Source organism: Populus euphratica, unplaced genomic scaffold (genome assembly GCF_000495115.2).
Source record: "Populus euphratica unplaced genomic scaffold, PopEup_1.0 scaffold39.1, whole genome shotgun sequence".
Lineage (NCBI taxonomy): Eukaryota > Viridiplantae > Streptophyta > Magnoliopsida > Malpighiales > Salicaceae > Populus > Populus euphratica.
In genome coordinates this window covers 1,088,875-1,102,246 of record NW_011499897.1, presented here as the reverse complement: position 1 = coordinate 1,102,246, position 13,372 = coordinate 1,088,875, and the positions used below count along the sequence as shown (strand labels likewise).

At 34.3% G+C, this 13,372-nt stretch overlaps 2 protein-coding genes across 5 annotated transcripts in view; one reads left to right on the top strand and one right to left on the bottom strand.

The window, feature by feature from the left end:
- The window catches only part of LOC105132269 (protein NRT1/ PTR FAMILY 6.3-like), a 3,299-nt gene extending 2,221 nt beyond the window's left edge, over nucleotides 1–1,078 (top strand). Inside the window, exon 5 of the mRNA XM_011035648.1 lies at nucleotides 218–1,078. Within this exon, the coding sequence (XP_011033950.1) occupies nucleotides 218–1,076 (859 nt within the window). The 3' untranslated portion in view covers nucleotides 1,077–1,078. The remainder of the gene's footprint in view (nucleotides 1–217) is intronic.
- Nucleotides 1,079–2,186: 1,108 nt separating this feature from the next.
- On the bottom strand, nucleotides 2,187–10,538 carry LOC105132267 (oxysterol-binding protein-related protein 2A-like). Of its 4 annotated transcripts, none has more exons than XM_011035644.1 (12): nucleotides 10,333–10,538; nucleotides 9,721–10,237; nucleotides 7,982–8,341; nucleotides 6,891–6,987; nucleotides 6,075–6,517; nucleotides 5,182–5,337; nucleotides 4,510–4,677; nucleotides 4,252–4,392; nucleotides 3,817–4,047; nucleotides 3,592–3,711; nucleotides 2,948–3,137; nucleotides 2,187–2,506 (listed from the first exon to the last, which is right to left on the bottom strand). In XM_011035644.1, exons 2-11 carry the CDS (start codon nucleotides 10,126–10,128, stop codon nucleotides 2,958–2,960), a joined length of 2,304 nt encoding a protein of 767 aa, XP_011033946.1. In that variant the 5' UTR covers nucleotides 10,129–10,237; nucleotides 10,333–10,538; the 3' UTR covers nucleotides 2,187–2,506; nucleotides 2,948–2,957. The 4 variants fall into 4 exon arrangements, with proteins under 4 accessions (XP_011033946.1, XP_011033948.1, XP_011033947.1 ...); XM_011035646.1 differs by having other exon boundaries at nucleotides 9,721–10,123; XM_011035645.1 differs by having other exon boundaries at nucleotides 3,592–3,705; nucleotides 10,333–10,536.
- Between the last annotated feature and the right edge of the window lie 2,834 nt (nucleotides 10,539–13,372).

Genomic DNA, 13,372 nt, shown 5'->3' with positions numbered 1-13,372 from the left:
CCCCCCCCCCCCCCCCTCCCCCAAAAGCTATCTCGTGACAAATGTCTGAGCTTCAATTTTTTTTTTAAAAAAACCTTATCTGGATAGTGAAAACAAATAGGAAATTATGTCTTGGTCGCTAACGGCCATGGATGGGTTATCTTGCAATTTGAGAGTTACGACGTGATAATACACTGATCATGCCATAACTTTTATTTAATCTTCATATACGGTGCAGTTTCTTGGACAAAGCAGCGATCAGGGGCCTAGAAGGGGGCAAGGTAAACAAGTGGAATTTAGCAACCCTAACAGATGTGGAGGAAGTGAAAATGGTAATTAGAATGATGCCCATTTGGGCTACTACTGTGATATTTTGGACTGTCTATGCCCAGATGACCACATTCTCTGTGTCACAAGCCACCACCATGGACCGTCGCATCGGAAAATCTTTCCAAATACCTGCAGCATCACTGACGGTCTTCTTTGTTGGTAGCATTCTTTTGACTGTTCCTGTTTATGACCGAATTATCGTCCCAGTTGCAAGAAGAGTGCTTAAGCATCCACAAGGGCTAACCCCATTAAGACGCATAGGAGTCGGCTTGGTTTTATCAATTGTCGGCATGATAGCAGCAGCACTCACTGAAAAGAAGAGGCGGAGAGTCGCCAGATTACATGGTTTGGCTACTGATCCAACGGCCGAGATCCCTCTGACTGTGTTCTGGCTGGTCCCACAATTCTTTTTTGTGGGGTCTGGTGAAGCTTTCACATATATAGGGCAGCTTGATTTCTTCCTGAGAGAGTGTCCAAAGGGGATGAAGACGATGAGCACGGGGTTGTTTTTGAGCACCCTTTCTCTAGGGTTCTTTGTCAGCTCTTCGTTGGTTACCATAGTGCACAAGGTGACTAGGAACAAGCCATGGTTAGCGGATAACCTAAACCAAGGGAGGCTCCATGATTTCTACTGGTTGGTGGCAATCTTGAGTGCTTTGAACTTTGTCATATATTTGATTTGTGCCAGATGGTATGTCTACAAGGACAAGATGCTCGCCGCCGAGGGAATTGAACTGGACGAAGTTGATGAGCCCACAGTCCACTGAAAGGGGTTTTATATTATACTTGTGTACGCCCCTTTCGCCCGCTTTGTATTGAGCATGGTAGTTTCAACTAGTTTTTTTTTTTTTAATTAGTTTTTTTTTTTGTTTTAGTGTTTTAACAAGATAATATATTATTAATCTAGGCTTCCCCACTAATCAAGTCAAAACCATGAAGCAGATCATGGAAGTCGCTTTTAACAATTCTGTTTTTTAAAATTATTTTTTATTTTATAATATCATAATAAAGTAATTGTTAGTAAAATTAAATATTTATTTAAAATTATAATAATTTTACATGTGGTAAAATAAAATAATTTATGAGGATCATTTTAAAATTAATTAAATATTAAAGGATAAAATTATTAAAAAAAAGTGAAAAAAGATTCAATTGAAAGGGGAAAAAATTGAAAGATGGAGTTTTTTCAAAAAAATATTTGATATTTTGTAATGCAACTATATGTTCTAATTAAAGATTTGAATTATTATAATATAATATAATATATATTGAGGACCTTTTAAACTACCTAGGAGAATAAGATGAAATTTTAAAGTTATTGAGTGACAAAGCAAATTATTAAAAATATCATGAAAATAATTTAAAAAAATATAAAATTAACAATAATAGTTCTAGAATAAAACATGTCGCACGTAAAGATACACTTAAAACAACAATTTCATTGCATAATTTTCTCTTGCAGTACATGAACACTATATCAAAAAAAAAATTAATGCATTAAGAAAAGTAAGAAATGAAGTATAAATAGATATCAATTTCAAGAAAGAAAGGTAACATTGGAGTTATTTTACAAAAGTCTAGTCTCTCTCTCTCTCTATCAAAACACACACATATATATACAAGGAGATTATTAATTTATTTATCAGGTAGAACCTATGTATTTTCTTATAAATATAACGAATAATTTACCATATTAATTTAACGATGTTATTATATATAGTGCAAGTCGCCTTAAAAAATTCTATTAGAATGAGCTAAATTAGGTTTGAAGCACATATTCATGATGATTAAGATGGGTTAAAACCTAAAATCAACTTTCCCAATTTCAGCCCTGTAAAAGCACATAATTTGTTAAACCAAAAGTAGCGAGTTTGGGATGATGACAACAATATATTTCCCTTTTCTTTTATTTCTTAAAAAGAAAAGTAAATATCAAAATAATTTTTTTGGCCAATGGCTAGTGCAGTTCAAAGAACTATAACACACAGAAGAGAGTGACAACATTACAAAAATAACACCTTATCAGACAATTAAGAATGTTACAAGAAATATCTCTAACCCTATCCATCCTCTATGAACTGAAAACCCAGTTCCCGCTCAAGCGCCCACGAGAAAAACATTGTCAAACTTCGACTAAAACCTTTAAAAAAGGCTGGAATATGATAAACCGGACCAAATTAAAGTGCACAGCTCCTTTCTGCATTATCAAAAAGCACATAATCAGGTCATGTCTAAAAAAAGAGTAGGAGTTGGAGCTATATGCTGTAGTCGGATTTGATTTCCGCTTTTGAACTGCTTGGACATTTCGTTGAAAACAGAGGGAATTATTCTATGAACGGTAAAATTAAGCTTAGAGGGGTCCAGTTAAAATCATAATATGCATTAACTTTTTCATTGTTTATCCTTTTCAACAGTCAGCATGGCATGGGAAAGCGCAAGCCAGGACAGATGAGATGCATTTTTTGACTAGGATATTGTCCTCCATATTGAATCTTGTACATGCTTTAAGTTCAAGTCTCACCGTAAACGATGGTGCAGCATTGCAAAAAAATTTCAGGCATCCACTATGGCAATTCATCAGCAAAAGCAGCCGCATTTAAAGGAGTGTGAAAATGCAGTTTTCTGGAAGAATACACACCTAAATCAAGTCAGGACCCTTCAGAGGATTCCACTAGGTCTTCATTGAATTCACCAAAAATATTTGGACATCCATCCCAATTTCCCTGCTCTCGAGCTTCCCAATAGCCACCACCATAGCGGAAAGATCCATTTTCACCTTCCTTTTGGAACCATCTGGGCTTCCATCCATGTTCTTGTAATTTCCTTGACTGCATAGAATGAATGAAGTATGATGACAACGGGTCTTGCGAGTGCATATATAAGATTTATGACTCATTCCACCTCTTAATGTTCACATCTAGCCATGCAAAGAGTTTCTTAAATTTGATTTCTTCCAGATCTAAACTGATAAGTAGGATACAAATGATGTTAATAGAAGTAAGGTCTAGACATCAGTGCAACAGATAGGTAAACTAACAAAAAATTATATGATGGCCTAATTGTCCATATCTCATCTAGTTCATATGCAGCCCAAGCAACAGCAAAGTCACACTAGATATCTAATAACAGTAATAAAGTTCAAATCTTAGCCGGGGCAAAAAAGAAGTTCTTCCATCACCAATAGAAAGTTCAACTCATATTCCCTGTTCTTATAATTATCCCAACATATCTGCACTAAAATGAAGTGTATAATTAAGTTAAGATCAAAAGGAGTGAATATACCATTCTTTGCCTCCTCTCCAACCGTTGTTTCTCTGCATTTGCCTTCTCATATTCCCCATTCTCCAAATGCCGCTGGTCTGGTCTAAGCCTGGAATCCGTGGGTGGGAGCCTCTCCTTAATCCGTTATCAAATACCCAGGATTAGATGTGGCCATAAAAAAAAATAAATAGAGATGCATACCTGGAAAAGAAGAATCAGAAAATCAATTTGATACATCATCACTACCTGGAGTCCTGGTGTCAATTCGTTTAGGGTGATAGCAAATGTCGTCAAGTTGTACCGGGTGAGATTAAGAGGTGGCTTGTTCCTTTTCCAAAGCAAGGTGGCATTAGATGAGGGAATCCGATCCTTTGGCTTGCCAGTATCATCCCCAGTAGTATAATACATGCTGTCATCCCACTTCCCAAATAATGAAGCAACTTTATTACCAGAAGCATCTTCAATGAACCCTTGAACCTATAAATACTTGAAACTAATGAATTGTACTATATATTCGAAAATAACTCAGAACTAAGACCAATGCTGTATCCTAATGATCTGTTGACAGCAGACCTACCAGATGTACACTGATCAGGCTAGTGAAAAGCATTACACTCATCAGAAAATTAAAATACATGTCAGATCTCATGCATTCAAGTAAAATTTCCAAAATTGACCAACCTGGTGAGGATTTCTGTCAAGAATAGATTGTTCTTTGAACTTCAGTTTGCATGAATACTGTCGATTTCCTTGTATATGCATCATCCCATGGTGACCACAATACACTTTACCAAGGATAAGATTATAGATCGTTGTTGTGACCTAACAGATAAGCAATCTTGCATCAATTCAAATGCACCCCATACTAATAGAAATGGAAGCTAGAAGATCAAAAGATTTGACTAGTCATGATGCAGACATCCACACAGAAGTACATACCTTGCTCCACTGGAATATTTCACCATCATCAAATTCTAGGGTCAGGATTCCAACAGGGTCAAGCTGAATCGACCGCCCCCAAAATTTTGTGCGGAGGTTGCTGTCACCCCAGAATTTCCACCCTCTACCTTCGCAGTGGCAGGCAATGAGAGTTGGGTGGTGACTAACCTGTTTCAACTCAAAATATCGTTGAAATGTACTGTCTGAAGAGAAAAGCATTCATGACCAGACAGGTCATATATCTTCCCTAAGGACATTTTGTTTGGCTAGTTTCACTTTTAGTGAAGAACTAAAAGCAAGGTTCAATTTTGTTTGAATAATTTTAAACAGAAATTTACTCCCGAACCCTGCATAGTAGTTTGACTGGAATATATTTTTCTTTAAGTGTTACAATTTCTAAAACTTGTAATTTCCCCTTTAGAAAAGAAAGCGGTGCAGGCAAACCCTTATTCATTTATTAGGATTCTAATCACAGTCATGTTTTTCTTAAAGTTCTCTCTATTCATTCATTGAAGTCTCTGACAAAGTATATGCCATGATTTTTTGTTAAATATAGAAAAGAAAAGGGCATGTATCAACACAGCTTAGTCAGTAGTCTGACTGTGAGTTCAATTTAAATATTTCTTAAGTCGAGTCACCCTGTTCTGTTGTGAATCGGAGATGATTACTGACCTTTTCAGAGAAGAAACGAACTCCTTTATCAGGAAAGTCAGCTTCATAAGTTTCTCCTAGCAAAGGATTGAAGGGTTTACAGTGCCGGCCTTCAGAGGAAGCATATCCAGAGACAGCAAAAGCGGCAACATTTAGGATCCTAAGGTCACTGTTCCCCTGAAATTTAAAAATAAAAAATAAAACACATCGGAACAATCAGAGCCGAACAGCAATCCAATAATATATATGGTTAGCATTTTAGTATAGTTACTTGACTTAGTCCAGATTACAAGATCATCTTTAGCCCTCAAGTTATTGCTATCTGAAAACCATCTCACATCTGCCAATCAAATGATGAGAAGGTTTAGCCAACTGCAATGCATGGAATTCTAAAGATATTGTCTATCAGAGTCAGTAATATTTACTTGAGAGCACTGGTTTTCCCAAAAGATGCTAGAATGGCGAGTATTATTTCATATGGAACCTTAACGTACAAGTCAGTATCACAGCAAAGAAACATCATGAACAGAAAAAAAAGACAAGTTTAGCGGCTGAAATCCTTGAATTCCCGAATACTCATAGATAATTCAAATGCTCGATTTTTGTTGCGAAGACCATAAACTTGAGTGCAATCAAGATATAAAGCAAAAAATCAATCACTATCCATGGACTGTCCCCTTTTTGTTTACCATCTCATAATAGACACCAGAATGTGTTCACAATTCATGAATGTCATATAATAATAATAATTAAAAAAAAACATTGAAGAGAACAAGATGTAAAATGATGAATTAAAAAAAAACACCATAGATACTCAGAGAAAGAGTTTGCAATACTCAGACACTTAGATATGTGTCTTTTGACAAAAAAGTTGTTCATTATGAATCAAGACTAAGAGCAATAATAACTCTTACTGCTTTTCCATATTCATAGGCTCTGTCCAAAAGGTAAGAGTACTCCAAGTCCTCAAAACACTTCTGAAGAGAGGATATTGGTTCATTAAAGTAAACAGGGAGACAGACTCGTGTGAGATCCTTCCCCACATTGTCTTTGATCATAGACCAAAGACTGACTCCTTTCTCTTTCTCAACTGGGTCAGGAAGCTTTTTTCGCCTTTCAATATATGGATATCCAGAACTGCAAACTCGCTTCTCAGCATGCATTTTATCTTCATTATCAAGCTGATTAAATCTCCTATCCTTCTCAGAGTACTTTGAAACTTCTGTCATTGATAAACCACTGACAGCCAGTTCAGTAAAATATTCTTTTGTATCATAAAAGGAGGTTCCATCTTCGTCCGACACTTCCTCAAGCTCTTGTTTCTCAATATCATCAGATGACTCAGTTGTGCTATATTCTGAAATCCGTAATAGGACATCAGGAATAAGAATACATAAAAAGTAGCCTTGAAAATGTAGTTATTGACGCAAATTTGTAGAGCAGGAAACCTTTTTAAAATGAAAAGGATAAATAAAAAAGCATGGCAAAAATATTAATGAAATGTCTTTTCAAGAAATCATGAGAACCGAATAACAGAAAATAATAAATGGAAATTGCATGACATTTTGTTTTAAAATATTTTTCAACTCCAAGAAAATAAACTAGATACCCTTCAATTTTTGCTACATAAGAATGGATCCATAGTTGACTCCAGTGATCAGAATAAAGACAAAATTATAGTAATTCATTATGAGTTCACAATAAGAAGATGAAGTATCAGATGCCCATACCACTATATTTTCCACGCCCTAAACTTGAAAATTCATGCTTTGTCAATTGATATTCGCCATCTGGAATTCCTGTGGTTTCATTTTCAATATTAGCTGCCTGCATGCATAAAACAAACAAACAAAAATTCTTGGGGTTATGCAATGTAAGATTATTTCAAAGCATTCATACTTCACAAAATAATACCTGCAACAATCCACTTTGTATATAAAAAACACATTTTAGAGAATCCATCAATGGTATTGAACCAAATATTACAATTTAAAAGATTTTTGGATCAACTTTGTCAATTGCCACAGATTGTTTCATCACTTGCAATGCCAAGGCAAAAGCAATTTGTCAGTAATTCCTCAACACCAATACTGAGACAACAAATGTTTACCTCTATGTTCTAGTGAATATACTATCGGTCTATATTTGGCAGAATATATTAATTATTCTTTATTCATAATTTGAAATATTCAGGCAGCAGGAAATTTTTCTGTCCATAACACTCCCATCAATTACGAAGCATTCAGACCTTTCCAACACTTTGTGATAATGTCAGATTTTAAAAACGAAAAGCAGAAGTTGCATTAACCACTGAAATTTACATTTTTTTCAATTTAAATAGCGATGAACATGTGCCTTACTCATACACTATGATCCTAAGTTTTCAAGCAAATTTCAAAGTTAGAGGTTGGAAAGCAAAATATATGTTAAGAGCAGTGAGGACATATTTTACCCCTCGGGAAGGTTTAAGCTGCTACCTTATCCATGAAGATATTGGAGTTCAACAAAACCAAGAGTTTTATCAAGAAACGAGCCAGTCAATACATTACATCTAGAGAAGCTAAGGTCATATAAATTGTCAAAAGGATGAAGATTTGTTTGGCCAACCTTAGTATTTTTTCACTTGAAGATGAAAAATTACTTGAATTCATCCTCTCATTAAGTTATTTATGTTTTAGAAAAGGATTGATCACAGCATTTTCAAATTTAACATGATAATGCAATGAAAAAAAAACAATTAATTCAGATAATGTGAATGAATAAATAAATATACTGAATATCACCCCAAACATCTCCAATAAAGTTATAGTCGTTTTTTTACCTCCAGTTGCCTTAATGTGTCAAGCAAATTGGACCGTTCTTCACAAAGAACTTTAACTTGTACTTGTATTTCAGAAAACTCTGATAGCATGATCTGCTCGCAATCCTTTACGATGTTCTCGTTGATACCGTCTTCAAGTAAACGTTTCTTAAGCCTGTCAGTTGAGATAGACAAATCATTTGGAACAAGGGAGATACTATCATTTAGCGATCTTGATGGGAAAAGGCTGCTAGTTGAGACCAGTGCTCGCATCCAAGCCACTCTATCTCTCTTTGAATCAGTTCTCAGATGAAGTGTCTTAGTAGCAGTAAATATGTAAAACCGCTTATCGTCGGACTTGCTCTCACGAAATGATGAAATCTGCCACACCAATTCAGACAACATCCCGATAAACATTTGCAACAATTGCATATCACATTGTAAAATAAGAAAATGCTAAAAATATCACGACTAGGATGGTAGAATAATCGTATGACTAAATCAACAAACAAAATCAAATATCTGGAATAAGTTTGAACAGTGAACGTGTTCTAAATTTCAAAAATTCATTTAGATAAGGAGAAGCTATAACGTTGAAAGGACAAGATTCCCCAGGAATCCAGGATAAGTAGCAATTTACTATGGAAAAAAAAAAGAAGACATACCCAGAAGAGGAACCGTTAAGACTTTTGAACCGAGTCCTGTCCAACCATCTTTCAGTTTCAGGTCACCGAGAACTAACCAAGGTAGGAGCAAAACCCTTTAAACTAGTTCGTTATACAACCAGCACCGGTAATAACCCGAACAAATGTTTTGGTCACAAGAATATAGATCAGCTGTAGAAACTCAAAAGCCAAAAACCACCACCTAGACCCCGATATGACTTGGTCAAAAAACAAGACCCTGATATACTAAAGTTTGTCACTGCCCTATAGAAGCCTGAGATAGGATATGCTTTTAAATGCTCGCATAAAAGCATCTTGTTGTTTGTTCGGTTTATAAATAGTAGTCAAATTAAAATGAACTCCCTAACCTAGACTTGAAAAATAAGGGAAGCCCGCGCCCAGTGATAGTTACATATTTTTTTAAACCAAGAATATCTTTACAGCACAGAATATAATTATATACGGGAAAACAGATATTATCATGGTGCAGTCGTCTTCTCAAAAGTCCCACAAAAATAAAGATGAGAAAAAACCTATAAGGTCTATAGGTTTGGTTTATGGATGAGATGTGAGAAGAGTGAAAACCACGAAGTCGATGATAAAAAGCAAGAAATGAAAGATCATTTGATGGTGCTAAAATCCAACCATGCAAGGCCGTCGATGTGACCAAAGCTTGGAATTACCTAGATCTACACCGTACCTTATTCTAGCCATACCATTCCATAACCCCCCCTCCCCCACACCCACCTGCTGATGTGACCCACTGTACATTAACACCCAGTTGAAACTGTAAAAACAAAACCCAAAACTCCATCCATACATTAAAATCAATAACAAAAGCAATCTTTTTTCTTAAAAAAAGAAAAATCATCCTTTTCCTAATTTGAAAATCTAAAAAGAAAATTCCAATACCAGCAACACTTCCTCCACTACCGCTAGAAAGAAAAAGAAAAAGAAAAGACACGCACAGCAATGAAAATGGATGGATAAATGAATAAAAAAAATTTTTAGCAAGCACTTCCGTTTTGTTTATCATTTAAATTAAAGGTCATAGTTTTAGATTTCCATTTCTGATTTTCGATTTAATGATAGTACCTTTAAATGAACAAGGCCAACAGTTTTTTGCAGTTTCTGTCTTCCACTGCCGCCACGACTTTCCAATCTCAATAATCGATTCGTCGATATTTCTCCGATCAATCTAACATCATCACCCAGATTAATACTCTCCGGTGGCCGTCGAATCTTCGAGTAAGAAAGCACACCATTTTTCAACAAGAACAACCGCGATCTCCACCCTTTCCCATAATTCGTCCACTTGTACAACACTCCAGCCACCGTCGCCTTCGACCCCGCCTCTGTCCTCCCTACATTGCCGTTAGATCCACCGAAAAATGTCTCCGGCAACGATCTTGCTCGTGTCAACGTTGCATCCGGTGATTGGCTCCGAACTTCCGAGCTCTCTAGTGAGATGCAGCATAATGGATGCATTTCTTTGCCCCTCATTTTTATAACCAAAAAAAAAAAAAAAAAAAAAACTTAATGCTAAGTTGTTATTGGTAATAGAAAAAAAATTAAAAAATTGATAATCCCACAACAAGCTAGCTAGCACTTCCTGCATTGACACGCACACAAAGAGAGAGAGAAATCAGAACAATATAAATCCGAAGAGACAGTGAATCAATGAAAGAACGAAGTGTTTGGCAATACCAGAGATAGGGAATTCTAGAGAAAAATGGTGAAAGAGAGGATCTTGGCTCCTGGGTTGTTCATAAAATGGGTACTTGAGGTATAAAATATTAATGCTGGTACATAAAGAGTTGCAGTTTTTATGTTATACATGTGTGTGTGCGCGCAAGCCATTGAGGGAGGATAGAAACCGTGTAGCAGAGAGAGAGAGAGAGGGAGAGAGCCGGTACTTAAGGAAGAGAGGGTGATGGCAGAATGGCAATTAAAGTGACAGTTGAGTGGGAGTTTTATTTTTATTTTATTTTCTTCTTCGTCACGGAGTAATGAGTAATTTTACTCCTGTAGTAACTCCTGATATTTTACGCCTTCTAGATTCATTTTATATAAATAAAAAGACATAATTGTGATAGAAAAATCTTCAATTGAGATATTGTTATTATTTTTTATGAATAGTGATTTTTCTATTCTTTATTTTTTAAAAAATATATGAAAGAAAATAACTAATAAAGTATAGTAATAAAAGAAGCTATCCAAACATTGAAGGGCAGCCTTACCAATCTCGATTCCAAGTTTTGTTCTTACAATTATTTGTGTCTAAATTGCAAGATCCACGAAGAGTTTCAACTTATCAATCATGAGTTACCCAATTTCGAGTCACCAAACTGGCATCATAATTGATTGATAAATGAACAGGAGAACGCAGCTTATCCATCTATATGTCTTGGTCAATCTCAGCATGCTTTCGCACTTTGAGGTTTTACCTTGCTCCTGTGAGGTTTCACCTCCACGTAAACTACACCAGCAAACAAAAGAATGTTCTCCCTGTGCAGGCTCCATCTGTGTGCAATGAAAAAAGGTGCCCACCAAGAATTGGAAGGCGCTTCACCTTTTATGATTTTTTGTCTTCACCCCGTTTATAATTGATGCAATCGATTTTTTAATGTAGCTTCCATGAACGAAAGAGGAAGATCCTTTTCTATCCTTGAATTCAAATTGGAATTATGGTTACACAGACTTTTAGCGAAAAAAATGTGGAAAGAAAAGACACTTATCCCACTAATTAACTAAAAAGAACAAAGTAGTTGAGGACTCCATCATCTAATTGTAATTGTATGCATATACAATCAAATAAAATATTGATTTTAGAACTTCATGGTTTTCATGTATAAATAAATATCTAAAGAGAACATTGAAAGAAAGTGCATCTAGGCCCATACTAAACCCCTTTAAATTCAACCCGGAAGGATTTCATTTTTTAATAATCTTTCCGATCTTTATTTGGAAATATGGCCCAATCATTTATACCACAAGCAAGTATAATGTTCATTTACCAAACCATGTTTAGTACCACTATTTTGATGCAAGGTCAAAAGGGTTTTGATAAGAAGGTTTTCAAGGTTCAACTTGTACAAATATTCAAAAATAATACATGAACTAATACGATTATATTTACAAAAACTAAATCATCATTTCTCATATCTATGAGAATATTCAGCTTTATTAAGTTTGGATAAAGAAACTAAATTTTGAGAAATTAAGGATACATAAAGAGTTTGAAACAAGTCAAAATGACGTATTATGTCTATAATCAAATAATAAGTTCTAATGGCTTTAATTTGAACTTTGATTGTATTTCTTATATAGACAAGCTTTTTATTTAGGTTTTTGGTTTGAATTGAAAAAAATTCTTGCATTGTATTAGAGACATAAACGGTACATCCTGAATTAATTTACTAAAAATTATAAGGAATCTTAATTAAATTTAATTCAAAACATACCAAAGCATAAGGCTTACCAATCTTTTCTAACCATGCTTTACATTTCAAGAAATCTTTCTAAAAGTATTCATGTTTTTCATAAAAATGACACTTATATTTCTCAAATTCCTTTTTACAATCTTGAAAAGAAGATTCATTTATCCTAAGTGGTTTATATTTGCCCTTTCTTTGTTGTTCACCAACCATCTCTCCAGCTCCTTGATTGTTTAAAAAATCAACGGAATGAGTTCCATGATTCTTAAATCTTGTTTTCTCCTAAACAAGCATATTTTGCAATTCATAGCATTCCATTTATTCTTCATGGTATTGTAGTTCATTTGAAAAGAACCATATTTAAAAGGTAATGAGTTGATAATAAATTATAAAAGAAAATTCTCATCCACATTCATTCTCAGTAAATTAAGTTTTACTAAGATATTTGTCATTTCAACGACATGCTAATGTATGGAATGAGAATTATCAAACTTCGCAGTGTTAATGTCACAACAAGTGAATTATTATCAATTTAGGAATGCTCTTCCATAAATATCATAGATTCCTTAGCACTTTCAGTTTTGAAGAAAACAGACTTAATATTGTTAGTTTTACTCATTCACATAAAGATTAAATTGAATCTGTTTGATCTATACAAGCTTTATGAAAAGATTTATCTCCAATATTACTAGTGTCAATAATAGCAATGGATTTCTCAACTTGAAGTGTCAAATCAAGATCCAAAACACCCAAGTGAAATTGGACTTGTTCACACCAATTAGAAAAATTAAACTCATTGAATATTGGAACAGATGAATCATGTAAATGAAGAGAAATAAGAATAGATATGATAAAGATTCATAAAATACTTAAATATTAATGCTTTGAACCAAAACTTAAATATATTATATAAATTCAAAAAAAATATTCACACGATGATCTCTTTTAGACGATACAACAATATACATAAAACAATAACCATAAATTTTGACTTTATTTGGTGATTATACATGTACTAATTAGATACATTTATTATTTTTGGATGTACAAACACTTATTGATTACCAACAATTATGTTCATTAATCATAAAAGCAACTAATCAACCTGTGAATAATCCTAAAATATCTTATAACAATGAACTTCAATTTACTTAAAAATATTTATTATCATGGCATTTATAAGTATTAAAATTCATGGATAATTGAAAAAAAAACATTATATAATGTGAAACTTATTTATCTTAAGGATTTGAATACTTTAATAATAAAAGCTTAACATCATGGCATTTCTAAGCATTAAAATTCATTGG